This window comes from Mus caroli, chromosome 8 (genome assembly GCF_900094665.2).
Source record: "Mus caroli chromosome 8, CAROLI_EIJ_v1.1, whole genome shotgun sequence".
NCBI lineage: Eukaryota > Metazoa > Chordata > Mammalia > Rodentia > Muridae > Mus > Mus caroli.
This window is the reverse complement of record NC_034577.1, coordinates 53,435,968-53,461,939: the sequence shown is the minus strand read 5'-3', so window position 1 is coordinate 53,461,939 and position 25,972 is coordinate 53,435,968. Positions and strand designations below refer to the sequence as shown.

General features: G+C 42.2%; 1 protein-coding gene across 2 annotated transcripts; it reads right to left on the bottom strand.

The window, feature by feature from the left end:
• Nucleotides 1-475: 475 nt before the first annotated feature.
• Nucleotides 476-17,400, bottom strand: LOC110300281 (histone PARylation factor 1). 2 transcript variants are annotated; one of them, XM_021170398.2, is made up of 8 exons: nt 17,263-17,400; nt 13,820-13,979; nt 12,036-12,225; nt 10,848-10,946; nt 7,258-7,408; nt 3,730-3,817; nt 2,363-2,535; nt 476-711 (listed from the first exon to the last, which is right to left on the bottom strand). In XM_021170398.2, exons 1-8 carry the CDS (start codon nt 17,308-17,310, stop codon nt 580-582), a joined length of 1,041 nt encoding a protein of 346 aa, XP_021026057.1. In that variant the 5' UTR covers nt 17,311-17,400; the 3' UTR covers nt 476-579. The 2 variants fall into 2 exon arrangements, with proteins under 2 accessions (XP_021026057.1, XP_021026056.1); XM_021170397.1 differs by having other exon boundaries at nt 13,820-13,985; nt 17,263-17,343.
• Between the last annotated feature and the right edge of the window lie 8,572 nt (nt 17,401-25,972).

The following is a 25,972-nucleotide window of genomic DNA, read 5'->3' as shown; positions in this document are numbered from 1 at the left end:
TAGCTTGTGGGTGGCATGGATGAAAAGCTGCCTCTTCCCTTTCATCTTGATAAATCTCGCTGGGATTCATACTGGTCCTATGGAACATAAAGTCTGAAAACTGTATTTTTGAGACTGTTGTCATCACTAAGAGGAGAGGGTTTTTTTTTTGGTTTTTTGTTGTTGTTGTTATTTTTGTTCTGTATATGTACGAGTGAGGTAGTCAGATGCCAGTTAGACAGTTGTGAGCTGCCATGTGTGAAATGAAAGGGTCCTCTGGAAGAGTAGTCAGTGCTCTTAACTGCTGAGCCATTTGTCCAGTCCCAAGTGTTTTTAGTTTTAATTAACCTAGTATTTCTAGCTAATAGATGGTTAAGCAAGTTAATATTGAGGACCATACTCAGAAAAGAACCTCAGAAACTAAAGAATTTCTAAAATGTTGAGCAGTGCCACTTATTAATTAGCATGTGAAAGAAACACCAGAAGAGCCATATTATAAAGTTTTTAATAAAATTCCCATTATTTATTTCTCCATTCCTTAAAAACAAAACCCCATCTGTTGGTCCCACTTCAAAGCACTGCACAAACAGGGCAGCTTGTTCATCCTGCAAGCTGGTCTATGTTCTCTTCACTTCTGCTTGCCAGATGATCTTCAATAATTTTTGCAAACAGATCCCTCTTCAATAGATTATACGCAAGAGGTAAAAGCTGACCAGCAACTTTGTGAAAATACTAAAAAGCAAAGAACATAACATCAGGGTGAGAAAATGGCAGGTACAGCTGAAAAATACATGGAAACACACCTGTGCAACGAAGTCTACCCAGTCGGCCCTAAGAATGGGACATGTCCCTGGCTCTTCTGTCCTAAAGACAATTTGTTCACCTCAAAAAAAAAAAAAAATCCTGTAAGGAGTTCAGAGGCATTACAAATTTAAGTTTCTCATGGTCCGTTAATTTTATCAACATTTTTGTCCCAAAGTTCCATTAAATGCTTTCTTCTTAACTATTTTTATTAGTTAAGACTTTTCAATAGACCTTGTAATAGGTATGACAAATATGAGGTTACAAATCTCCATCATTTTTTAAACAATTTTATATATGTCTTTTACCTAAATGTGCACCACATATTTGACTTGTGAGTGCCTGTGGATGCTTGTAATAGAACTCGGGTCCCTCTGGGTGCTCTACCCCACGGAGCCATCTCTCCAGCTCCTCCCCTTTAGTCTCAGCTCATTCTCTACCATGTAAGCGTTTCTTCCTTGCTTAGAGTTCAGTCTCAGGTTTACTGAATGGTTTCGCAGCATTGCTTTTACATACACCCTAGCAGGAAACCCAGTAACATTCTTTTGTGAGAAATAGCATTTATTTAAGCACGTATGCAATGTACCACATCTTTTCATTCCTCATGTAATTCTCACACCATCAAATTTGGGTTTTTTTTTTAATACCTACTTCATCAATGGCATTTATGGTTAGGTCCTTTGTGACAACTATATCATTCTGCCTGTTTAACACTTTGGACACTTTTTACTGATAACTAGAAGCCAGGAAGAAAGGGGCCATATGATGCTTTAAACAGGGGTCTCAGTCAGGGTTCTTGACCAGTCAGATCAGTTTGTCAGGAACCACCCTGTAATTCAAAGTGGGGGCAAGGAAACACTAATCTGTGATCAAAGCCGCCTCGATGACTGATGCGTACTGGCTTAGTCTTGCTCCTCAGTATAGTCTACAAAGTGGTGGCATTCCTGCCACATGGCAATGTTAATGACTGCAGGGCCACACCTCTGACCTACTCATACAGTTTGCATTAATACTAGCTACGGTGGCTCCCAAGCATCTGCAATTTGTGAATCCTGGACTTAGACGCTGGAATGGGGCTGCCATTGGGAGCCTGGAGATGGTGCCCTAGCAGTGAGTTACCAAAGGTACAGTGAGGAGCATGCATGTGCCCATGAGAAGGCAATTTTACAGGTAGGAAGGGGTCAATGATAGACTACTCGCTCCAATATTTTAATTAAAATACTTGAAAACAGTATTTAAGACATGGTAGTAGATGACACCCACCCCAACAGAAACAAAAGAAAGGGGCGTATACATTTCCACATCCATATCCACAAGCCTATCCAGACACCGCAAAGATGGCATACCTACCCCCTGAGATACTGATTCACAAGCTGAGTTCAATAGGAAATTGAGGAAATAATTCTGCTTATTCACCTTTGCCTCAATATAAGATTTCAAATACTTTTAGAACTTTGACGTTCAAATCACTTCCAAAGGTTTGGAAATACCAGCTGGATCCACCCCTCGCCAGCTGAAGTTGAGAAGATAAGTAACCGTGAGTATGTGTGTACGGTAATGCAGAAAGAGGAGTTTTACTCACATGAGAGCCATAGCAAAAGAGGTCCATTCCTAATTCCAGCCCCATGCCATAATCACACTCATCATTAGCAAACTGCACAAAAGTCATCATCTCCTGAATGGGAGCGAATGCTTTCAGTCTCTCCTCATCGCTAGCAGCATCGACAATCGCCTTGCAGATTCTCTTAAGGTCAGCTGAAAAAACCATGATGTAAAGGTATCATCTCTAATGGGGGATTTTAAGTAAGGCTTTTCTGTATGTCTTGTACTAACTCAACTAATGTCATCTTATTAATCCACTATGAAAATGTCTATCATGTTACTTCTGTTCTGATTCAAGCAGAAGCCTGGACACTAGGAGCCACAGCCCCTAGGCTTTCCCAGAGATTGATTATCTCTGGCTTCAGGGAACAGACAAGACAGATCAGTGAGAGAAATCTGTAATTCACATTTAAAATATCCACACTAAAAAAAAACCGAGAGGGCTGGTGATAGGGCTCTGGATTATAGGCTCTGGTACAAAGGCCAGGCCACCTAAGTTCATTACCAGATCTCACGAGGCAGCATGAGAACTAATCACCAAGAGCGATCCTGTGACCTCCATGTTCTCGCTCCCACTCTCCCCTCCTCCTCCCATACCTTCCCCATTTTGGCCCCCAACTAAAACCAGTTGAAACTCATTTAACCCAATACTCCTAATCTAGCACTATTTCAACATATAATCAATATAAAAATGTTTAATGCTGGCTTAACTTATAAATTTAAACAAATTTAAATTATGCCATTTGTCTGCGGCATTAGCCACAGGTGAAGTGTTCAGGAGCCATTTATCGGCCAGCTTCAGTTCCTCTATAAATTCCTACTATAGCAAGCTGGATGAAATATAAATTGCGCCAAAACCCATCCCAACGTGCTGGCTGCATACACCACGTAAGAATTGCTAAGCCTCCGCTATCCTGAGGAGCAGGCAGCCATGTGGATGAGGCGAGAGTGCTTGCTTTCCGGGAGGAGATACGAATTTGGGTTCTCTTTAAATCTTATGTCCACAGAAACAAAAATATAAAGAATGGCAAGGCGGGGTGGGGGTGGCCTCACAGTAAAGAAGCAGAGCATATGACTCCTTTTCAACAGTGTTAACTGTGTGTAACTAAGTACTTCCATATGACACATGAAGTATTAGGAGGATAAAAACTAAAATGTTCACCAAGACCAGTGTTTTGTGACTGCAACCAAATGCAGTCAGTACTAGGTCAAAGGTGCTAAAACAGGCTAAATCAAGCTAGGAAAGCCTGAGTTTGCTCGTAACACCTACCTATTTCTCAACACCAGAGAAAGCTTTCCCCATGCTTATATACATACATGCACATATTTCCACAGGGAACACATTACCATCTGTTTCAGGGAGCTCTCGGTAACCAACATCATTTTTATCTACTGGAACAACCAATCCTGCACCATGAAAAGTCTTTGTCACAACCTAAATTCAAGAAGAAAACAAAACAATTGACCAAAGGGGGGAAAAAAGAGACCATGCAAAGACACCCCAAAGAACAAAAGATCTACCTCCCCACCTCCACACACACAAACCCTGAATGTTGTCAAAATAGAGCATCCAGAGACATTATCTTAGAAAATCTGGATCTTGGGGAGAATAGATTGTTTTAAAACCAAAAGTCAAACATTTGAAGTAATTATAAAATAAAGTAAGTGGATTAAATGAATCATGCTAGTCATTTTATTAAAAATATTTTCTATTTTGTTTATTGATTGATTTTTAAAAATATTTACTTATTTATTTATTATATGTAAGTACACTGTAGCTATCTTCAGACACTCCAGAAGAGGGCATCAGATTTCGTTACAGATGGTTGTGAGCCACCATGTGGTTGCTGGGATTTGAACTCAGGACCTTTGGAAGAGCAGTCGGCGCTCTTAACCACTGAGTCATCTCACCAGCCCATGCCAGTCATTTACAAATTTGTGTTGACATGTCAGAAAACCACCAGAACTGGTACGTGTCAGAATAGCAGTCCTTGCTAGATAGAGACTCGGGGTTTGAAAGGAAGAGACAATAGGGTAAAATCTGTAGAAAAACAACAGAATTCATCAAAACGGCCAAATTCAGACTGAACTGGGAAATTTAGACTCATTAATAACCTCCCATAAAGCAGCGTAGTTCTAAACAGAGCTTTTCTAGACAAAGCATGTGGCCCATTTATCATTCATCTTCAAAGATGAAAGCAGGCCCCGCTCTGGGTGCCCACAATCATGACCCTTCTGAGGAGCATTCCTTGAGCATTAGCTTTAGATCCATTTTCCTTAGTTCCACATTCAATGATTTTTACTTTTAGCATTATCTCAGGCTGGCTTTAATTTTTTTCAACTTGTTCGTTTTATGTATATGGGTGTTTTGCTTGCATGTGTGTCTATATAACACATGTCTGGTGCCTGCGGAGACCAGAGAAGAACAAAAGATCTGCTGGACCTAGTTACAGATGATGGTGAACCTTCAGGGGGGTCCTGGGAATCCAACCCTGGTCCTGTGTTCTTAACTACCAAGCCATCTCTCCATACCCCTGGCTAGAATTCTTGATGATTCTGCCTCAGTACTGGGGTTACAAATATGCACTGACATACTAGGTCTTGGTATTTTCTAGTAAAATATCTTCAGTATTCCACTCTGTATCTTAGTGAAAGCTCCCAAGACAGAAGAAAAATACAGTCCAAAAGTGACCTCTACTTTTATTTTTGTTTGTTTGTTTGTTTTGTTTTTTCGAGACGGTTTCTCTGTGTAGCTCTAGCTGTCCTGGAACTCACTTTGTAGACCAGGATGGCCTTGAACTCCGCCTGCCTCTGCCTCCTGGGCAGTGCTGAGTGCTGGGATTAAAGGCGTGCACCACCATGTCTGACTGTGACCTCTACTTTTAAAGTCTTCACCTAGCCCAGGTATGTTAAAGGCCACTCCCCTCCTACTCTCCCATTAGCCCTCCCTCCACGTCTTCCATCAGCCTTTGCTAAGCTACCCCAGAGGGCAGAATGTTCAGAAGGAATTTACAGACATGGAAAATGGTTTAGAAAAAGATAGTTTACAGCCTTATGTCTTAATATTTACACAGGATTATCTTAGTTTGGCTTTCAGTCTTAAATGTGAAAACAAAACTAAAATACTAGAAGAAAGGGGAAAGTTCTGCTCTGTACAGATTTCCAGTGGGGCAAATGCCATGACTCACACAGACTGCATTTCAAAGTACTCCAAGGTGCCACCTCCTCGCAAACACTATACACTGCTGTGAGACACTCAGTACTATGATGCAGACTGTATGCTCATGTGCTGGGACAAAGTCACTAGCATACCTACTGGACCTGAGTTCTCAGAAACAGGAAAGTATGAATTAAGTGGAAATCTCACAGTAACATTAAGAATTATACATAAATTAAAAAGGATATGAAAGGGCTGCAGAGATGGCTCCAGAGTGGTTAAGAACACTGACTGCTCTTCTAGAGGTCCTGAGTTCAATTCTCAGCAACCACATGGCGGCCCACAACCATCTATAATGGGATCTGATACCCTCTTCTGCTGTGTCTGAAGACAGCTACAATGTACTCACATACATTAAATAAATAAATCTTAAAAAAAAAAAATCTTAAAAAAAAAATCTGAAAACAAGTGTCAACAGGGAAGGAGAAAAGTCAAAATTCTCTTTTAAATGGTTTACCTTGTATTTGTGTTACTATCTTTTAATGAAAAACAAACACTGAATATAGACTTGGGAGGAGTCAGAATAAGCACAGCAAGAAACTGAAGTTTCAATCATGAAGGAAACACATGAAGTTTACACATGAAGAAAAGCAGTAAGGTCTGTAAACTAAGGTATAGCTGTTAACAATAAAACAAGGGTCTTCTCAAAGAACTTGCTGACCATCACATCCACAGACGCTCACTACTCAGGACATCTTCAGAATACATAATAGCAATTTAAATACATGTCTCTTTCTTCTAGTAAGAATTTTCCCTGACAGCTAGTAAGGTAAAAGAAGACTATAAAATGTTAAAGTCATTGTAATTAACTCACATTTAGAAACTCTCTCTGGTCTGTAGGACTAAAGACAGAGTTACAGCAATTCAGTGGCTGTGGTTCATGCCTGCCACTGAATCAAGATTAGAGAATGAAGCAGGTCTTCAGTAACGAAGTACTACAAACTTTGCACAGTACCTGTTAACTCAGAAATAACAAGGACTTCGTATGGCTTAGCATGTTCAGATCAACCAGCTTCAGAAGACAACAGTGAGAGAAGAAACAGGAGGAGAACACCAGCCCTCACTTGCCCAGTACTTAGGAGGAATGCCCACAAAGAGAAGTTCTTTCACATATCTGTAGACTTACTCTGACATCCATTGCTGAAAACCCAAAAGAACCCCTAACCTGAGAATTACTTGCTCCTTTACAAGATACTTTGTCATACTGCAAGCTCTAGGAAATGCTGATAGGGTCAAGGAGGATTCAGGAGAAAATTAGCAAATCTTAACCCATACTGTTTCTAGAAAGAGAATTAAGTCTCTTAAGTACAGAACTGCACCACTACAATACCTTGCACTAAAACGAGAACTCAGCCATCAGACAATGAAGTTCAATATTAAGCACAAAGCTGCTTTTCTCTACCTTTACACAATGGCCAATACAACAAGATTAAAAGACTACAATGCATTATGCAACCACAGAAACAGGCTCCAGTTACAGGACTCAGGCGGCATGCCAATGTGCACATGCAGGAGCCACCTGACCCCAGCTAGGGACATCCCAGAGTCCCTGGGGGCATACAGCTGTCCTTAGGACAGGACTAGAGAAAAGTACGTGGTGCAGGTGGGGAGGAGCCAAGGGCAGAGCACAACAGTCAGAAGAACACATGCAACCCTACCTTCTTATCTCTCTGTCTCATCTTCACGGTTCTCTGTTCCAGTGAGTATCCTAGTTTTCTGGCTGCTTCTGTGAGTTTTTCATCTATGTTTTTCAAAATGCTAGTTTTCTTTCTATCTGTTACTTCTTTAAGTTTTTTCATTAAAAATAATCTGGAAAAGAAGCAAAAGCTATTGTTACACTGCTGGCCTCTGTCTATACACAGAAGTCAAAGAGCTGAGACAAAAACGTCAAGTTCCATACGATCCTCTCCAAGCCCTCACAGGCAGTCAAACAAGGCATAACAGAACCAATATGAAGCTGGAAGCACAGAGTGAGCCAGCACGCCTGGACTGTGTATATTCATTGCAAACATGAGAGGAAAACCATTGAAAAGCGGAGGCGGAGTTTAAGTCGTACTGCTGGAAACTGAGAAATGGTATTCTGCCTGGACAGGGCTGGCTCAAGAAGGAAACACAAGTGTGCTGTCCACAAAAAAGGATTTGGATTTTTATAACCCTCACCCTCGTAGCAGGCCCCTGGAATGAACTATTTGCAACCTACATAGGAACTTCAGTAGTCATTCAAGCCATATAACTCCAGTCCTCTTTACATATCAGGAAACTGAGGCACAAAAGGTAGTAATGATGGACTGCATGTCATGGAGACCCAAACCACAAACATCAGCACGTCCTCATTGCTTAATTTAACCACCATGGACTGTGTACATCAAGAGATCTACTAAGCACTAGATGTGGCCCTGTCAAAATGTGAACGGATCTTTTCCTCAAGCTCGCTCAAGGAGGCTAGGAGGCCTTCAAATACCCTGGGTCTCTCCCTTAGACACATTCACACATACACTGCCCTTCACAGAAGACATCCCCCCATTATTCTAAGTAAGGTACTGTGCAGCCACCAAGACCCTTTCCCCACCAAGCTGTTGTGATCATCTCAATACCACTCAAAGCTACTGAACACGCTGCTAGATGATATTTAAAGGCGTGCAGCATGCAAACCGACCGAAGCAGTGATCACAGCCACTTTGTTACACCCACTGGAACGCCTGCATGTCTGAATAAAGCTTTACCCATGCATGTCTTTTTTTTTTTTTTTAACAGCCTTCTGGAATGATTATTTAGAACATATTGGCTCACAAAGTTGTGTAAATCTCATGTTGAAACTTCTCATTCCACCAAGTTCATCCCCATTATACAACACGAAAAACATCTCATTCATGACTGTTATTAGGACGTTCTAGAGAAACGCTCATCATGGTGGTTACTAGCCCTTCCTATCTGATTTGTGCTAAACATTCAATTTTAGCAATGACACCAAATATAATTGGCAATTCCTTTGGTTTGAGAAAATGTCTGCTCCTATAACTTGTGCCCAAATAAAGTCTGTCAATCACTACCCCTCAGCAAAAGTCAGTGAAAGTTCAACTCACAACACTTCAATGTCCAAAAGTGCCTCCTACCTATTGCCCATTTCGTCATGCAGGACATACTGGCATGTAGAGAGAGACCTAATGCGCTTGGGGGCATGCATTGCTGATGTCTTTAAACGCAACAATGAACAATGCAATTCTGCTAACTTAGTGTCAGTATGCTGAGTCTTACAAGGGTGCCAACAGTGCCACCAACAGCAACCACTCCCTTTGTGCCACAGGTGCACAAACAAACAAAAACCCGGAACCCATTGCATTACTACTTTGTATCTAAGGTGGCATGGACTACCACAGGTCCATCAGTTCAAAACTATTGTGGCAGTTAGTTTTAGGGAAGGAAAGCCGAAAGACAAAACATCACTTCTGTTGTGTAAAGATCAAAATCTTTGAATATAGATTATTTTCCACATGCATTAGACATGAAAAAAATCAGAATCATCCGATTCTCTTATTTGCCCTCTTCACAACAATCACAATCATGGCATTTATAGTGTTTTTTTTTTTTTTAGAATTATTTATTTTATGTATGTGAGTACACTGTAGCTGTCTTCAGACACACCAGAAGAGGGCATCAGAATCCATTACAGATGGTTGTGAGCCACCATGTTGCTGGGATTTGAACTCAGGACCTTAGCAAGAGCAGCCGGTGCTCTTAACCGCTGAGCCATCTCTCCAGCCCCTATAGTGCTTTTATTATGTGATTTATATAAAATATAATTTATAATGCAAATGTTTTGTATTTACTTACCTTATCTTCCTTACTGCTAGATGTGTTGTTTCTAGAATGTTTTTAATAAACAATTTATAATAATAATGCCCTGAGTTTGGTCCCCAGCACTAGAAATTTAAAAAGAGATTTATTTCTATGCTAATGGAACAGCACGATATAAAAGTTATTGCCCCTGCCCTTGTGGGGCTTACACGCTAGCACAGGAGACAGACCATATGCCAGTAAACAACTACAGTTTCTAATACAGACAATGCCAGTTTAAGCTGAATGATAAATCTTAAAGGTTTAGAAGAAATGTTACCGAGGCCAAGGATATAACAAGTAGTAGGCACTTGCCTCGGATGGTCATGACCCTGGTTCAGCCCCCAGTACTCAAAACTAAAACAATAAAAACCAACAACCCAGGGGAGAAAGAGAACTTATAACAATTTACATAAGACTCAAATCTTACAAGAGAAAGAACAGAATGCTGCTGTCATCCAGGTACATCAGTGTATATACACCACAGAACAGTGGTCACCCTGGACTGACTTGGTTTGATCCTTTAATAATAAATTATACTATTAAGTCAGGGGGACATAAAGCCCTTTAGAGTCATACAAAACATGGTCTAGCTATTTCAAGTGATAGAGATTAACCTGTTGAATTACAACGTACAGTGCATACCTACTAACGAATGACTTCAAATCATGTCTGTGGTCAATACCAATTGGTTCACTCAGCTGGATTCTGACCCCTCCTACATAGAAAACTGGTGCATTTCTCATGCTATTTTTAGCTGATTCCGAATCAGACCTGGCTGACCCCAAGCAGAAGCACCTCTTTCAAGTCTGAAGGAAGGAGTGGGAAGTAGCAGCCATGCTTCTGTATTCCTACTTCATATAAGCTGTAGGGGCAGAGGGCAGGGCAGCAACTGTTCGGGTATAACTATACATCAATGCTATGGCCTACAAGCAGCTCATTGCCCAGCCTCTGGATAACTGCAGAGACACTCGCCGATGATGAGAAGTAGCCTTGCAACTGTTATCCCTGGAGGCTCAGCTTGTCGCAGCAGCCATTCCAAGGATTCTGTAAATTCCTTACTCCTGAAAACTTTCCAGTTTGAACTACATTGCTGTTGGTTCTTATAATGAACTCTTAATGACACCGTTTAAATGTGATGTTTAGTAGAGAAAAAAAACCCTGATTTTTCCCTGGGGCATCTGAAATGAAGATCAAACACTGCTTACACATTTTTTGCACTGCACAGGATGAATTACAGAGGTTTTGACATGCTAAGAACATGCTAACAGCATGCTCTGCTTCAGGTTCAGAGCTCACCCCAGGACCCAGCAATATGTTCATTAAATAAGCAGTTCCAGAAGGTTTTGATGACAAGCAGCAAAATTGTATAAGGACAACGAGTGAAGAGAACTGAAATGAAATTGTTCCTTACTTGACGGCAGCAAACACATTGTCTCCATTTTGAATAATTATACAATTTTTCTTTGCTTCATTTGTACCCACGTATACAGGAAGTTCATCGGGAGAATCCCTGTTTTAATGAAAGATAATAAAAGTTTAGCTATCCATAATTTATAATGCCAACAAGCAGAAAATCAGGTCTACAGACAAATTCGTAGCTGTAAAAAGTAGAATAAACTTGCTAGGCTTAACCTCCAAGTATCTTTAGACTGTCTACAATAAAGTTTGTATCAGAACCTACAGCTAAGGTTTTTAGTACCTAATTAATTTTTACTTGAATAATGAGAAATAAGGAAAGAAAATCTGTCAACAGAGTATTACAAACAACTGCTGGTCACCTTCACTTTAGAGTATATTAAGAAAAAAAATGCAAGAGAGAAAAGTGGAGTAAAAGTGAAAGGAAACAGGACAGCTATAAAACCCTGAAGCATCGTATCCCACCCTTTTACTGTAAATTAAAGAGACCAGTGAGAGAGAAGTCACGGTTCTCCCTGCAGGTCCTAGCAGTCTATCAGTGCCAAAGCAAGAGCAAAGCTGTCTGAGCCTCCCCCACCCCCACCCCCACCCCCAGCCCCAGAGTTCTGTGCAGCGCTTCTCCCTAGCCACACGGCACCCCTTCTTCTGTTATTTCACCTCAGCTTCAGGTCCCAGTGTCCTCCGGAAGTGGACAGGGTACTTCTCACATTGCCCTATCTGCTGACAAGGTTCACTTAGTTCTCACAATAGTCCTATCAAATATGTGCAATAGAGGAAACAGAGTCACAGAAAGTCACTGACTGGCATACTGCCATCAAGATAATGAATGGCAGGACCAATCTGTGAGTCCTCCAGCCCCTGGAAGTGCATGGTGTAAGTCAAACTGCTGGTCTACATTATCTTACTTGGCTGTAAAGTTCTTCTGAACCCAAAACAAAACAAAACAAAAACCAAAATAACTCAAAAACTTTATATTCAAAGAGAGAAAGAAATCCAGGAACTTTGGTGTAAAGAGTTCACCAACCCACGCAGGCTAAAGAGGTGGAAGGTAGCCAGAATAACAGAGCGACCATGGAGGCACTGGTAAGAGGAGAAGGAGCCTTTCAGCCTGGATGTCAGTGACGGTCCACTGAGACTCATTAATAGCAGAGCAGCTGTATTTTAGAGAAGAGAGATCCTTTACCTGAAATACCCCATGTGGTACTGAGTTTTATTATCTCCAATAATAATGGTCTGGAACTCAGGAGGATCATAGTAAAACCTCCAGTGAAGATTACAGTTCAAGCCTGTGGGTTTTTTCTTCATTTTATGTTTCCCAGCAAGGATATCATAAGGACCCACTAACCGAAGACCCAGGCTTGTGGCAAGCGCATCTATAAGGAAAATAAGTTTATCAGGCAACACTTTGTAGAGGCAAATAGAAAATAATGCCTTTCACCACGATGGTATGGCTCTTTTCCTTTCTCTCTCTACCCTGCTCCCCCTTTTGGAGACAGGGTCTCACTATTAGCCCTAGCTAGACTAGAATTTTATATAGACTAGGCTAGCCTGGGAATCCGAGAACCACGTGCTCCTGTGCTGGGACTGCAGGTGTGAACCATCATACCCAGCTCTAAAAGATTCTTTTCCTTCCTTTTCCTTTTTTCGAGACAGGGTTTAATCTATACAGCCCTGACTCTTATAGAACTCACCATGTAGATCTGACTGGCTTCAAACTCAGAAATCCACCTGTCTCTGCCTACTAGTTCTAAATTATTCTCAAGCAGTTGTTTTAAAGAACACTTTAAAGTCGGTAAAAATGTTTTTACTCAATGGAAAAGACATCAGTTGAACAGAAATGTAGCACTGAATTTAGGCTTTCCCCCTTAAACTTACTACTGCATTAGCTTACACTTAGAGCATTTCTGCCTTTACTTGGCCCCAGCCAAGCTGCTCTGCACCCTTCCAGGCCTAAAAGCCATGCACTTACCTTACCTCACCACTATCTGCTATAGCTACAAACATACAGATTAAGGAGACAACGTAGATTAAGGATAGAAAACCAAACCAAACCAAACCATTCCCTTTCCTTCTCGTCAGCTGTCACTCCCGGTCTTTAGACTTCCAACTTCAGAGTGTCTGCAGCTTTCCTAGGAGGGTTACAAACACTGAAGCCATTTCCCTCTCTCCCTGTTTCTCTCTCCAGTAAACAGCCTTGATGCAAATTCTTAGTTTACCTAGTCCATTAAGACATGTTTATAGACGTAAAATGACAATATATGCACCTGCTCATTTTCCTTCATTCTGTATTCCTTAAATGAAAGAATGTCCTGAAACTGCTTGCCTTGGCCAATAGGTGACAGTAGCATATTTAGCATTATGGTTTGTATATGACCTTACACCAAAGCAGCTCATGTATGGAAAGCATGGTCCCCAGCTAATGACATGAGTGTGACTAATGGTTACATGGCCTTGAAGGGTTCATCTTATCCCAGGACTCTTGCTCCCTAATGCTCTTTGCTTCCTGTCTGACATGAGGTAGGTACTTTCTGACACATCCTCATGACATAAGGTATCACTGACCCCAAAACAATAGAGCCAACTAACCATAGTCAGAAACTTCTAACCTGTCCCTGTCCTCCTGCTGGGTAAAACCATGACGTAACGGCTGCTGTCCTCCTGCTCGGCTGTCTTTTCACATCCCAGCAATGAAGTTGACCAACAGAAATATTAACTTGTTCTCTGACTACATACCTTACTCACTAGAAAGTGGGAATGTTCTTTTGTCTTCTCTTTATTAAGAAGGTCTCACTATGTATCCTAGGCTAGCCTGAAACTCTCAAACCAGTATCTTAATTGCTGAGACTATAATAGGCATGTGTCACCATGTGTGGCTAAAAACACTTTTTCTATGAGCTGTTTCTGTCCTTCCTCCAGTTTCCTGTCATCTCTTCCAGTCAGAGGAGCAGAAAGACTAGACAGACTCACCAGCTGGCTTTTCAGGATCAAGCTCTTCACAGAACTTCCAGAAATGATAGAAATCTTCAGGCAGTGAAAGCTTATAAAGATTTTCCACTTCTTTTCGAAGGTCACTGGAGACATCGGCTTCAGAAAACTTACTCCTCTTCACCTCAGCTGTCTTCTCACACTGAAACTGGCACATGAGACTTTAGTCCTCCCAGCAGAACATTCAACAACCACCCTTGCATGCCAATATTGCTTGCTGGCCAGTTTATGGGCACCATACACATTTTCCTAAATATTTACTCTTACGATTGTGAGGAGTGTGTGTGTGTGTGTGCTCAAGCACGCTGGGTGGGGTATGTGGCTGCTGTTCAGGCTAGAGGAGAGCAGTGATCCCTGGAGCTGGAGCTGGGAGTTGCCCAACATAGCAGACACTGTCCTGGGTCCTCTGCAAGCCCAGTGCATGCTCTTAGCTGCTGAGCCATCTTTCTACCTCCATTTTAACATGTTAAAACAAACAAACAAACAAACAAACAAAAGCAATAACAAAAGCATGAGCTCATGATACTTAAGTAAACTCCAAGAGATTCTTTTGTACAAAGAACACACAGTTTACATGGTGGTCAAAAAATACCCACCCAAAGCATGTCTTTAAATGTGCTTCTCCATAGCAGAAACAAACAAACCAAGAAGAAACAAAGGGAAAATGTAAAGCTGTCATAAAGGCATAAAAGTTTCAGCTCTGTTTTGGTACCAAGATGCCTTTCACTTAAACAGACTCATCAGGCCCACCAGAAGCAAATGATCACAAGTAACTGGATTTATCAGATAAAAGCTGTTCCTGTTAAGTACAGGGGCACACACCTGTAATGTTATTACCCAGCAATCACAGCACTTAAGAGGACTGCCTGGGCAAAGCCATCATGGGATACATCTTTAAGAACAAAACAAATGTACAATGGCACATATGCATGAATAAGCCAGGATGAGACCAATTTCTTTGTATTCTAACCTAAAACATAAATAATGGGGGAAAAAAGCTGTTTTTTCAGGAACTCCAACCATAGTTAGGTCTGGACTACTTACCACAGTCACTACTACCCTTCCACTTAAAACCAGATAACTTCCTTTTGACATTCCAAACAAAAAGAGAGGAGAGTATGGTATAGTTAAGGATCAATAGACTCTAATAAAATGGGAATATCCTTTGAGCTCACACCACGTCTTTCGGAAGAGGCTTTGTAATGCTAGGATTTGCATCTCTAGCACCCATGCAATGTAATATGCTAGGCTAAAGGGTGCTATTGGAAACTGGCTCAGTGCTACTAAGGCAACAGGCTTACTTGGGGTTATCTGTCTTGTTTTCTAAGTACAATCTCTTTCTTTCTGGGAACTTAGATCCTTGTGGTTCTGAATCCAGGCGAAGCTCTGCACATTCTAACCGCAGCAGGACTAGTGGCACCTAGTGCTGCAGAGGCTAAGGGATACAGCTCAACACCGCCCAGTGTGTGGGAGAGCTGCCCTCAACAAGCCAGTGACGCTAGCGTCGGCATTTCTCACCCAGGTGTTGATAACTACATGTTCTCAGGGGTCCAACCATATGTATTGGTAACTATCATTCATTGGTGCCTACATACTAGATGTACAAATCAGGCATCGGGTAAGAATTGTTTTTGACGGCACTGTCCTTAGGGGGTTGAAATGCCAGCCAACAGGAAAATAGATAGTTACAGGGCTTTCAAACACTGGGGAACACTAACTAAATGAAAGAAAGAAAGGGAAGTACAGGCAGACAACATGGCTCAATCTTGGTATCATGTTCAGTTAAGAAAACTCCCCAAGATTAGATAGATGTGTGGTGGTTTTAAACAGAATAGCACTTATAAGCTCATAAATTTGAGTACTTGGACACCAAGGAATGGCAGTACTGGAAACGATTAGGAACTGTGGCCTTGGTGGAGGAAGTGTGTCACTAGGGGATAGATAGGCTTTGAGGTTTCAAAAAGTCCATTCCACGCCCAGAGTCTCTCCCTTCCTGCTGCCTTCCAGTCTGGATGTAGAACTCTCTGCTTCTCCTGCAGCATACCTGCCTGCCTGCCTGCTACCACGCTTCCAGCCATGGTGATAGTGGACCGGACTTCTGAAACTGTAATCAAGCCCCAGCTAGACTTTTTTTTTTTTTTTTTTTTTATGGTCATGGTGTCTCTTCACAGCAGTAGAATACTGACTAAGACAAGATGTACCATAAACGCTTTTAAAGGAAACAACAAACTCTACAAGAAGGCAGGGGTAACTCCAACTTCAGGGTGATAGCCACAGTGACTAGAAGCAGCAGGAAATGCTTAGGCAAAAGGGAAAAGGCACCCAAATAGGTAGGTGCAGAACTGTGGGAGTGGTTTACATACAATGTAATTTGGTCACATGGTCCCCTTTCCTACCTCCACATGACTTCAGGGACTGAATTCAAGTCATCAGTACTATTACTCTCTACATCATCAAGCTAGACTTTGTTTAAGACAGGTCTATCGTAACCCAGGCTGGCCTTGAACTTGCAATGTAGCTGAGGAGGACACTGAACTTTTGGTCTTATTGCTTCTGCCTGACAAGGCTGTTCTCTTTAAACCACATTTTTAACTTGGTGTTGTGAGAAAACACAACACAACAAGAATAACACCTATGTGCACCATCCACTGGCCGTTAAGCCTTAGCAATCGCCTCACCCTACCCAGTTTAAAACATAGCTGGAGTCACTTTTGTTAAACATTCGTTTCCCTGCTTAACTTCTCCCATTAGCTACTGTATGCTTAGGGAACCCATGAAATCATGTAAGAGTCCAGACTGGCCAATCTATCACTCATCTGCGAACCCATATCCCTTACACTTCCAGGTCAGGGGAATCTCTTATGTTTCTTCTCTGCCATCAAAAACGATTTTCAAACCAAAGTAGCCGGGCAGTGGTGATGCATGTCCTGGAGGCAGAGGCAAGAGGGTCTCTGTGATTTGAAGGCAACATATTGAGTTCTGATCTACATATCAAGTTCCAGGACAGCCGGGGCTACAACATAAAGACTGTCTTAAACAAAAGTCTCTAATAACTCCAGGGCTTGTTAAATCCAGCATTTTCTTCTACACACCTGCGTTAACCCCAAGCAAAAAAACTAAAGGTGAAATGTTTGTTCGCGTGTGCCTCGCCGCCCTGGCAGCTCCTCCAGTTTCCATCAGCTGGTTAGTAAGTGAATGAATGAATGAGTGAGTGAGTGAGTGAGTGAGTGAGTGAGTGAGTGAATGAATGAATGAATGGATGGACGGTCCGTCCGCTGGCAGCAGAGCTTCGTGGGAACTGCGCCCAGAGAAGCCGGCTGGCGCTGGAAAGGAACGACTTCCCCGGGCCATTGCCCCGCAGGGCGGCCCTCGGCTCCACCACGGCCCTTAGCGTCCCCATACCCAGTGCATCCCGCCTCGCCTACCTGCGGCCCCGCCCCGGCAGGCCTGCGCTTCCCGCCACCGCCGACCATCCCGCAGCCGCAGCGAGCGAGCGGAGGCCCGCGCTCCCGCCACTTCCGAGCGCCCGCTACTGCTTCCGGGTTCAAAAGCCGCCAATCCAAGCTGCCGCTCAACCACTCAGCGGCGTCAATTTAGAGACCAGGCTCCGCCCCCTGAGACGGAGGAAGACGCAAGGCCCGGTCCGCAGACCTGGGGTGGCCCCGCCCCCCGAACGCAAGCACCGCCCCCTGAGCGACATCCAGGGCCCCGCCCATTTTCTAGCGCACGCTGCGCTAGAACCGAGACTATAGAGACTATTGAATTTGGGTGCTTTAAGGAGCGATAAACTTCGAACTCATATGCATACTGCTGTCAAGAGAGATAGCTTTAAGATGCTGCCTCACTTCAGCCTTTTCGTTTTCTTCGTTTCTACTCATTTAAAGAATTAATTTTTTTGCACTCCATCCCTTTCCCTTCATTTTTTTTTTTTTTTTTGGTTTTTCGAGACTGGGTTTCTCTGTGTAGCCCTGGCTGTCCTGGAGCTCCCTTTGTAGACCAGGCTGGCCTCGAACTCAGAAATCCGCCTGCCTCTGCCTCCCAAGTGCTGGGATTAAAGGCGTGTGCCACTACTGCCTGGCTTCCCTTTCCCTTCCTATTGCACTATTGTCTAACACTAAGTAAACCTATCTTTTTTCTTTCCCTCCCTCCATTTCCTTCCCTTTATCTTCACATCGTGTCTCTCTCTCTCTCTCTCTCTCTCTCTCTCTCTCTCATTTCTCTGTCCTTTATTCCTAATACAATTCGTTTTTTGTTTTTGTTTTTACAAATCTTGGCTATGCTTAGTGTAAGCCCTGAACCATGAGCAACTGCAGCACCCGGAGCCAGTTTAAAAGGCTCACTGTCAGGCTCTACCCAGAGCTTAAAAATCAGAATCTGACTCTCAGGAAGAACACGGTTTGGAAGACACACTCCTCCACCACCTTCCCACCCTCTTCCTTATTCACAATTTGTATACTCTCATTTTGTGGAACATGTCCTTGGTTTTAAACTTATTTTATTTTTAGTTATGTGTGTGTAGATTTGTAGATGTGTGTGTGTGTGTGTGTGTGTGTGTGTGTGTGTGAGCGCGCGTCCCACAGATGCCAAAAAAAAAGGCATCGGATTCTCTGGAGATAGAGTTATAAGTGGCAGTGAGCCACTCGACGTGGGTGTCCTGCAAGGGCAGTGTTTATCTTTACCACTGAGCCTTCTCCTCTGGTTTTGAGGAGCACTTCAAACCAGGGCACAGCTGCTCCCTTGCTGTAACTGGGGCAGGAGTGAAAGAGAAAATTAAAAGATCTAAAGGTCGCACTCCCTCCATCATCCTACCCCACTCATCTGGTACATGTTTCACACTTAGCTGACAGAATTTCAGCACACCTAACAATACTTGAAAAGACTGTGATAATATAGGCTAAAGTCTTCAGGTGACTATACAACCGTTTCAGAGAGCTGTTTGAAGCAAGAGTGTGAAAAACAGTCAATAACCTATACTTGGGATTAGAATGTTTGTTTCCATATGACCTTTAATATTAACCTTTATCTCATTCACAATCCTAACCAGTACACCTCTTAAACTACTATATAATCTCATTTATAAGACGAGATTCTATAAAATAAGCGAATCCATTCTTTTTACATATAATTTTAAAACTTTAATCTTTGAGGCTGGTTATAAATTACATTATTTGAACAATGTAATTTCAAAATCTCTAAAATATAGTTTTTTTTTACAAAAAGACATTAAAGCACATCTCTTTCTTATCCTGTTTTGTTTTTGTTTTTGTTTATTTGTTTTCATTTATTTTTGTTTTATTTTTGTTTGTTTGTTTGTTTGTTTTGATCAAGTTGACCTAGCTGCCTGCTAGGGTCATCTGGGAAGAACCTCAATTGGGAAAATGCCTTTATCACATTGCCTGTAGGCAAGTCTGTGAGGCATTTTCTTGACTAATGATTGATGTGGGAGGACCCAGCACCCCGAGGGCTTTGGCACCCCTGGGCAGGTGATCCTAGGTTCTATCAGAAAGCAGACTGGACCAGGCATGAAAGTAAGCCAAGTGCTCCACCGTGGTCTCTGCTTCAACTATTGCCTCCAGGTTTCAGTGTGAGTTCCTGAGTTCCTGCCCTGACTTCCCTTCATGGTGAAGAGGAAAGGGCTTATTTCTTCTTATAATCCAAATGTAATATCTTTTTAATTACGTGTTTTGTATTAGTATTGAGTATACCCCTTGGAGCCCAATAGAAGAAAGGCTGGAAATCTGAATAATCTCAGAGCGTGTTCTCCATGTAAACAGGTTCTCCAGGGAAATAACCCATAGACATTCATTCTTTGTCTGTCCATTTTGTCTGTCTATTCACCTATTCAGTTCACATGATGGTTGAGAATGTCCACGGTTTTCTCCAACTTGGGAACTCAAGAAAGCTACTTCTGTAGTTTGAAGCTCTGGAATCCAGGATGCTGGTGCTTAGAGTGGAGTTTTGGGCCTTAGAAATGAAATCTATAATCACTGAACACAGGAATAGAAGGATGACAAAGCTCGAGAGCTCTAGCTGGGGAAAGGGAATAGAGCAAGGGAAAAAGAACAAGAGGAGAAAGAGGAGGAGGAGGAGGAGAAAGAGACTTTCGTTTTATCCAGACCCTGAGTGGACCTAATGGTGCCCATTAACACATATGAGGATAGTCTGTTTTATTCTGTATTTTACATACTTTTTATGCATTGTCATCTGGAGTGATGCTAATGAACTTTATACTACATGAAATTTCTATGATGACATCAATACCCAAGATAAACAACTTAGAGAGAGGGAAGGGGATTTCTTTTGGCTCAGGTTTTCCACTCATGTAGATAGAATCTCTTGTGCACTGTGTGGAAGCAGCGGCTGTCAATAAAAAGCTGTTAGCCTATTCAGCTTCAGCAAGAAATAGGAGGAAGGCATTCCAGCAGGGAGAGAGGATTCTGGGATGAGAGACAGATGAGGGGAGAGATTCGCCCCAAATGTTAATGGAGACAGAAGCATGAAACTGAGAAGAGGTAACTAGCCCCGTGGCATTCATAGAATAGAATAAACAAGTTAAGTTATAAGCTAATTAGGAACAGGCCCTCATGTATAGCCTAGGCATTTATTAAGACACAATTCAGTCTCAGAGTTGTTATTTGGGGAACTTGAGTGTGGGTGGGAAAGCCTGTGGTCACATGTTCATGTAGCTCAGCTCTGTGTTTCTGGGTCTGTAGTAAAGCAGTCTATCATGGTGGAAAATGGCAGTAGGAGAACGTTGCTTGCCTCACGGCAGCCTAGAAGATGAGGTAAAGTAGGATGGTTCTGGGACATGATGGACTCTTCACAGCCGTATCCCCAGTGGCCTATTTCCTCAAGCTTCCCCAATTTCCACCAATTCTCAAAAACGCCATTGAAATCTAATTCGCCAGGGGATTAGCCTCCTGATTAGGTTAAGTCTTCAGTATCCAATCCTATCTGACAATTACCCACAGGGGTGTGCTTCAGTAGTCTCCCAGGCATCCCTGAATACAACCCAGCTGGCAAGCAAGACTAACCATTACAACGTCTGTTTTTAAAATTCTTCATATGAAAGTAAGAACATTAACTGGTGGCTGCTAGGGCGTCTGATTTTCCTCGAGATAATTATGACGTGATGTATACTTAAGTCAGACGGACTGTTTCAATAATCCCAGTCACTCAGGAGGCCTGCAAATTTAAAGAGTGAGTTCAAGGTCAGTCTATCCAACTTAGTGAGACATTGTCTCAAACTAAAAATTAAAAAAAGATGGTGACTTAGACTCAGGCTATAGTGCTGGCCAAACCTGTGCAAAATGAACGATGAAATTAAAAGATGAAAAATATATATCAAAGAAGATTGAAGGAATTTAACTCTGTAAAACTCTGATGAATTAGAATTTCTCCATTGACTTCCAGAGCTACGTGGTGACAAATAAAATTAGAATATAAAATTTTAGATAGCATAACTCCAAAGTTTAACACCAAAGAATATGCTAACAAAGAAAAGATCCTAATACAAGATCCTATCACAGATCCACAATACAAGCTTAAAAAAAAATACATACACAGCAATAAGAGTAGCTATGGAATATAGAGTTCTTTGTGTGTGATGTAGTGTGTGTGTATGAGAGTTATATCTACATGTGTATGTGTATATGTGCACATGCAGTGGCCAGAGAAGAATGGTCTATCACTTTCTGCCTTATTACCTTAAGACATGGTGTCTTATTAAACTTGGAGTCAGGGGTGGTGGCCAGAAAATTTCAGTCGTCATCTTGTCCCATCCCTTCACACACACACACACACACACACTGCTGAGGCTATAGACTTGCACGTGGTCATACTCAGGTCTGGGGATCTGAATTTAAATCGTACTTTCAGAACAAGGGCTCCTATCCACTGAGCCATCTTTCTAACCATAGTATCCTTGCACACACACACACACACATTCACACACACTCATGCCACAACACATACACATACACCACATTCACACACTCACACCACAACATACATCCCACAATACATTTTATTCCTAAAAGCTATTGAATTTACTATGTATGTGGTGGAATGCTGAGGAATTATGGATTGTAAAAGAAAAGATAAGCAAAATTTTTTTTTCAGGGGGCAGATCTGAGTTTATTCCACAGCCTCTAAGCTTATATAGTGCTCAAACCAATCCCAAGCCCATAAATCATCAGCCAATCATCTCACCACACTATCACCGTGCCCCAGTGAGAGCCCTGTCTGCTGAAGTTACTCAGAAGGAGCAAGGGGTTGGGGAGTGTATCATCACTTAGGACTTCCAGAAAGACAAGGGAAACAGCCACTGCCTTGGCCTCCGTTCTTTTTGTTGCCTCACCACTGTTCTGGAAGCCATTTTGGTTCTAACGTCATGTATGGCAGATCAGGACTCCTTGAGGACTCCCAGGAGCCTGTGGCACCTGACTCCCCATCCCACTTTTTCCTTCACAAAGTTGACCACTACATCCCCGACATCTCTCTGTGTGTGTATGTCTGTGTGCAGTATGTGAGCATGTGGACACACAGGCCTTATTGTATTCTGAGAAACAAATTATACATTTCAAATTTCACTGTTGTGGGGTGCCCCGTGCAGCTACATCCTGTGTGATGTACTCAAGTGTGCTTGGTGATGAGGGTCTAAAGCACCTTGCTACCAAGAGTCTCCATATGCAACCGTACTGAACTCTGATGGAAAAATAATGTTCTCACTACCCGAAAGCTTGAGTAGCAGTCAAGACGAGATGAACTACTAAGCAAAAATATTTTATGAATACTTTAAAAGACTGATTCTAGTAGACCTCCAATTTTAAGCTCTGACTAAAGGGACAAAAATCTTTAAAGGTATATTTCTTTCTGAGAGTTTGTGTTCTTTTAAATCCTTATTTAGTATCTTAAATAAGCATTTGTTTCAAGATTTGCTGAAAATTAAAGGCAGGACAACTCCAGGTACTGCTGTGTACAAGACTCTCAGCACTGACATGTATTCAGGACAAGATGACCCATGGCATGGGACATGTGTAATGGATGATAGTTCACCACATAAGCTCTAAACCTTAATTTGGACAATCAGGAGTGAAATGAGTCCCTGTGACCAGGGCCATTGCCCATCTATAGATGACGACACTGGTATTGAAAAAGCCTAGAGGCCCCCAAGCATTCAGAATCACCTCATAAAACAGGACCCTGTGAAGGACTGGTGATAGTGAGGAACAAGGAAATCTGGGCGATTATGTGATGTCCAGAGGAAATAGAACTTTGAGGAGAGTGAAGTTTTGCTAACTCCTCCCCCCACCCCCACCACCACCACAGTAAAACTTTGCAGAAACATCATGCGGGGTGGACCCCAGGTGGTTCAACTCTGAAGGGCTGCATTAACATTCGACCCCAGAATCTGACCTATTTTGTGACCACTTGACCCTGAAAAATTATTCAGCTGAACAGTGAGTAAAGTGTTCTGCTCAACTATGCTTGAGCCAGATCGATAGCTCTAGGATCATATAGCCTTCAGTTAGCACCAGCTAGATCATCCAGACATCTTTAAGGAATGTCAAATGTCTCTTCGTCTTGATATTTATAGTGAGTGAGAAGCAGGGCAATACACTGATTATTTTAAACTACAATGGTGTGTGTGTGTGTGTGTGTGTGTGTGAGGCTGTTTGCATAGCATGATGCACAAGTGGGATTAGAGGACCAAAGACTCTGTTAGGCTTTGTCTTCCACCTTTTTGAGATCAGGTCTTTTTATTGTTTGCAGCTGTGTGCATCAGGCTAGCTGGTCTGGGCTTCTCCTGTCTCCTGTAGGGATGGTTCTGATGCTAAGGTCCTGTTCTTCCATTGGTTCTTGATCTATCAGAAAGGAAGCCATGAGCCAATTGTTGGGCAGGACTTCTGGGTCCTAGAAAGGCAAGATGGCAGACACAGAAGAGGGAGCAAGGGAGAGTTTGCAATGCTTCAGAGAGAGAAAAGAGGAACTAGCCATGTGAGATTTCAGGAGGAGCAGCCACAGGCAGCTTCTACAGGCAGGAGGTTGGGGCTGTTGAGCTAGGACTGAGGTGGCAGAGCAACTGAAGTTGACTGCAGATTTAGGGTGCTGAGCTGGGAGTTCTGGGAGAGCACGCTAGCCAAGATAGATTGGGGCACCCAGCAATTGTACCAATAAGGCAAGCTGAAATTGAACAACTGTGTTTGTCTGTGTTTTTCATCTGAGGATCTAATATTCTCTGGGTCAGGCCTGGTAGTGGGGTCCATTCCTGGTGCTTAGGCCGGGTGGCAAAAGCTACATGTAACTGTCTTTAGCTCCCATCTTATCTCAAAGCACTTGGGTTGCAGCTATATACTCAGCTTTACATTGGTTCTGGGGCATTCAAACTCAGGTCCTGATGCTGGCATGGTAAGTGATTTACCCACTGAGCTCCAGGGTCCTACAAATTCTCATAATCTAGCTTTAAGCATCAATCGGTACATTATGAGTGTTCAATAAATATTGACTATCTGACTTTAGTGAGTAACAATTGCCAATTTTAGTGTCTCATCCATCCTCCCATCCATTTATTCTCTTGTCATTTATTCAAAACATTCATTTAGTTCTTGTTAGTTTAGACATTCTTGTTTCATAGGTAGATAGGTAGTCTTGCTATAACCATTTTAGACGTAGGAAAGGCTAAGAAGATATAGCTGCCATGGAATAGTACTAAGGATGCAACACATTCAGTGTTTCTGTTATTCACATTGCAAAGGTATAAAACTCGCGTGTCTTTACTATGTGTCAACCACCCAGATATATTGCTCTAGGTCAGTTTTTGTTTTAGTTTACTTCCTATTGCTGTGATAAAAACCATCACCAAAAGCAACTTGGGGAGGAAACGGTTTATTGAACTTGTATAATGTGAGTCTCAGTCCACTGTAGGAAACTAAGGTAGGAATCTAAAGGCAGAATTGAAGCAGAAGTTATGGAAGAATGCTAATTCCAGACTTACTCCTCATGGCAAGCTCAGACTGCTGTACAACCCAGGAGCACCTGCCTGGTGGTGGTACCACCTACTGTGGGCTGGACCCTCCCACATCAATCATTAGTAATAATTTTTAAAAAAATCTCCAGAGACTTGTCTAGAGGCAATCTGATGGAGGCATTTTCTCAATTAGGATTCTTCTTCCCAGATGTCTCTAACTTGTGTCAACTTCACACAAAACAATGAAGATAGTCTTCTCTATTCTCTTTATACTTTGAATACCACAAAGTCAAATAGACCTAAAATCTCAAGCAAGCAATAGCATCCGCAGGACATGACAACCGACACAACGAATGGCAATGTTGCAGGGAGCCAACACGGTTAACAGAAAGCACATTTATTAGTTGGTGATACAGAAAGCATCAAAAACAGGAGCTAAGATGAAGATCTGGGAGGAGAACAGGCAGCAGCGATACTACAAGGTTCCGATGGTGTTATCTGCTTACTTACATCTGCCTTGTTCCAGTTGTGAACTTCAGGCTCCAAGCTTTGGAGCTGCTTTTCTGAACATGTTGTAAGCAGCAATATCAACAAATATGCTAACACTCACCCCCCACTAAACCTAGAAATGAAAGTAAACAATGACATTTGGAGATAGATAAATGTAAAAAACAGATATTATTTTCTCAACTGGAATGAATTAAGTGCCCTGCCATTTAGACATAGCCTAATGTCAACGATTATACAGTACTCACTCTAGAGATTTAATTTGCTTCTTGAATAAGTGAACTGCACAGAGATTATTGGCTTGGTTGAAAAGGGCTAAAGTAGAAATAAGGACCTAAAAATGATTTATTTCTCTCAAAATTAACTTAGTTATAAGATTAAAGCAAAGGGACCCCCCCTTTTTTTATTGCCAAGACTACAGTAGACTGGAATCTCTGGATTTAAAATTATCTTGCTTTAAAGTTCAGTTTAATTGTGTGGCAACGGGAGTGATTGCATTCTAGTTTGCTTTCCTACAGACTAGTATACGAAGCTGGCCCCAAATAATGACCTAACCTGTGGCCTCCCTTCCCCCAGCCTGGAACCTGCCTGCTCAAGGGTGGAGCTACCGGCTCATTCGTCCTGCCACGCCTACCTACTGCTGGAACCTGCCTTTGCCG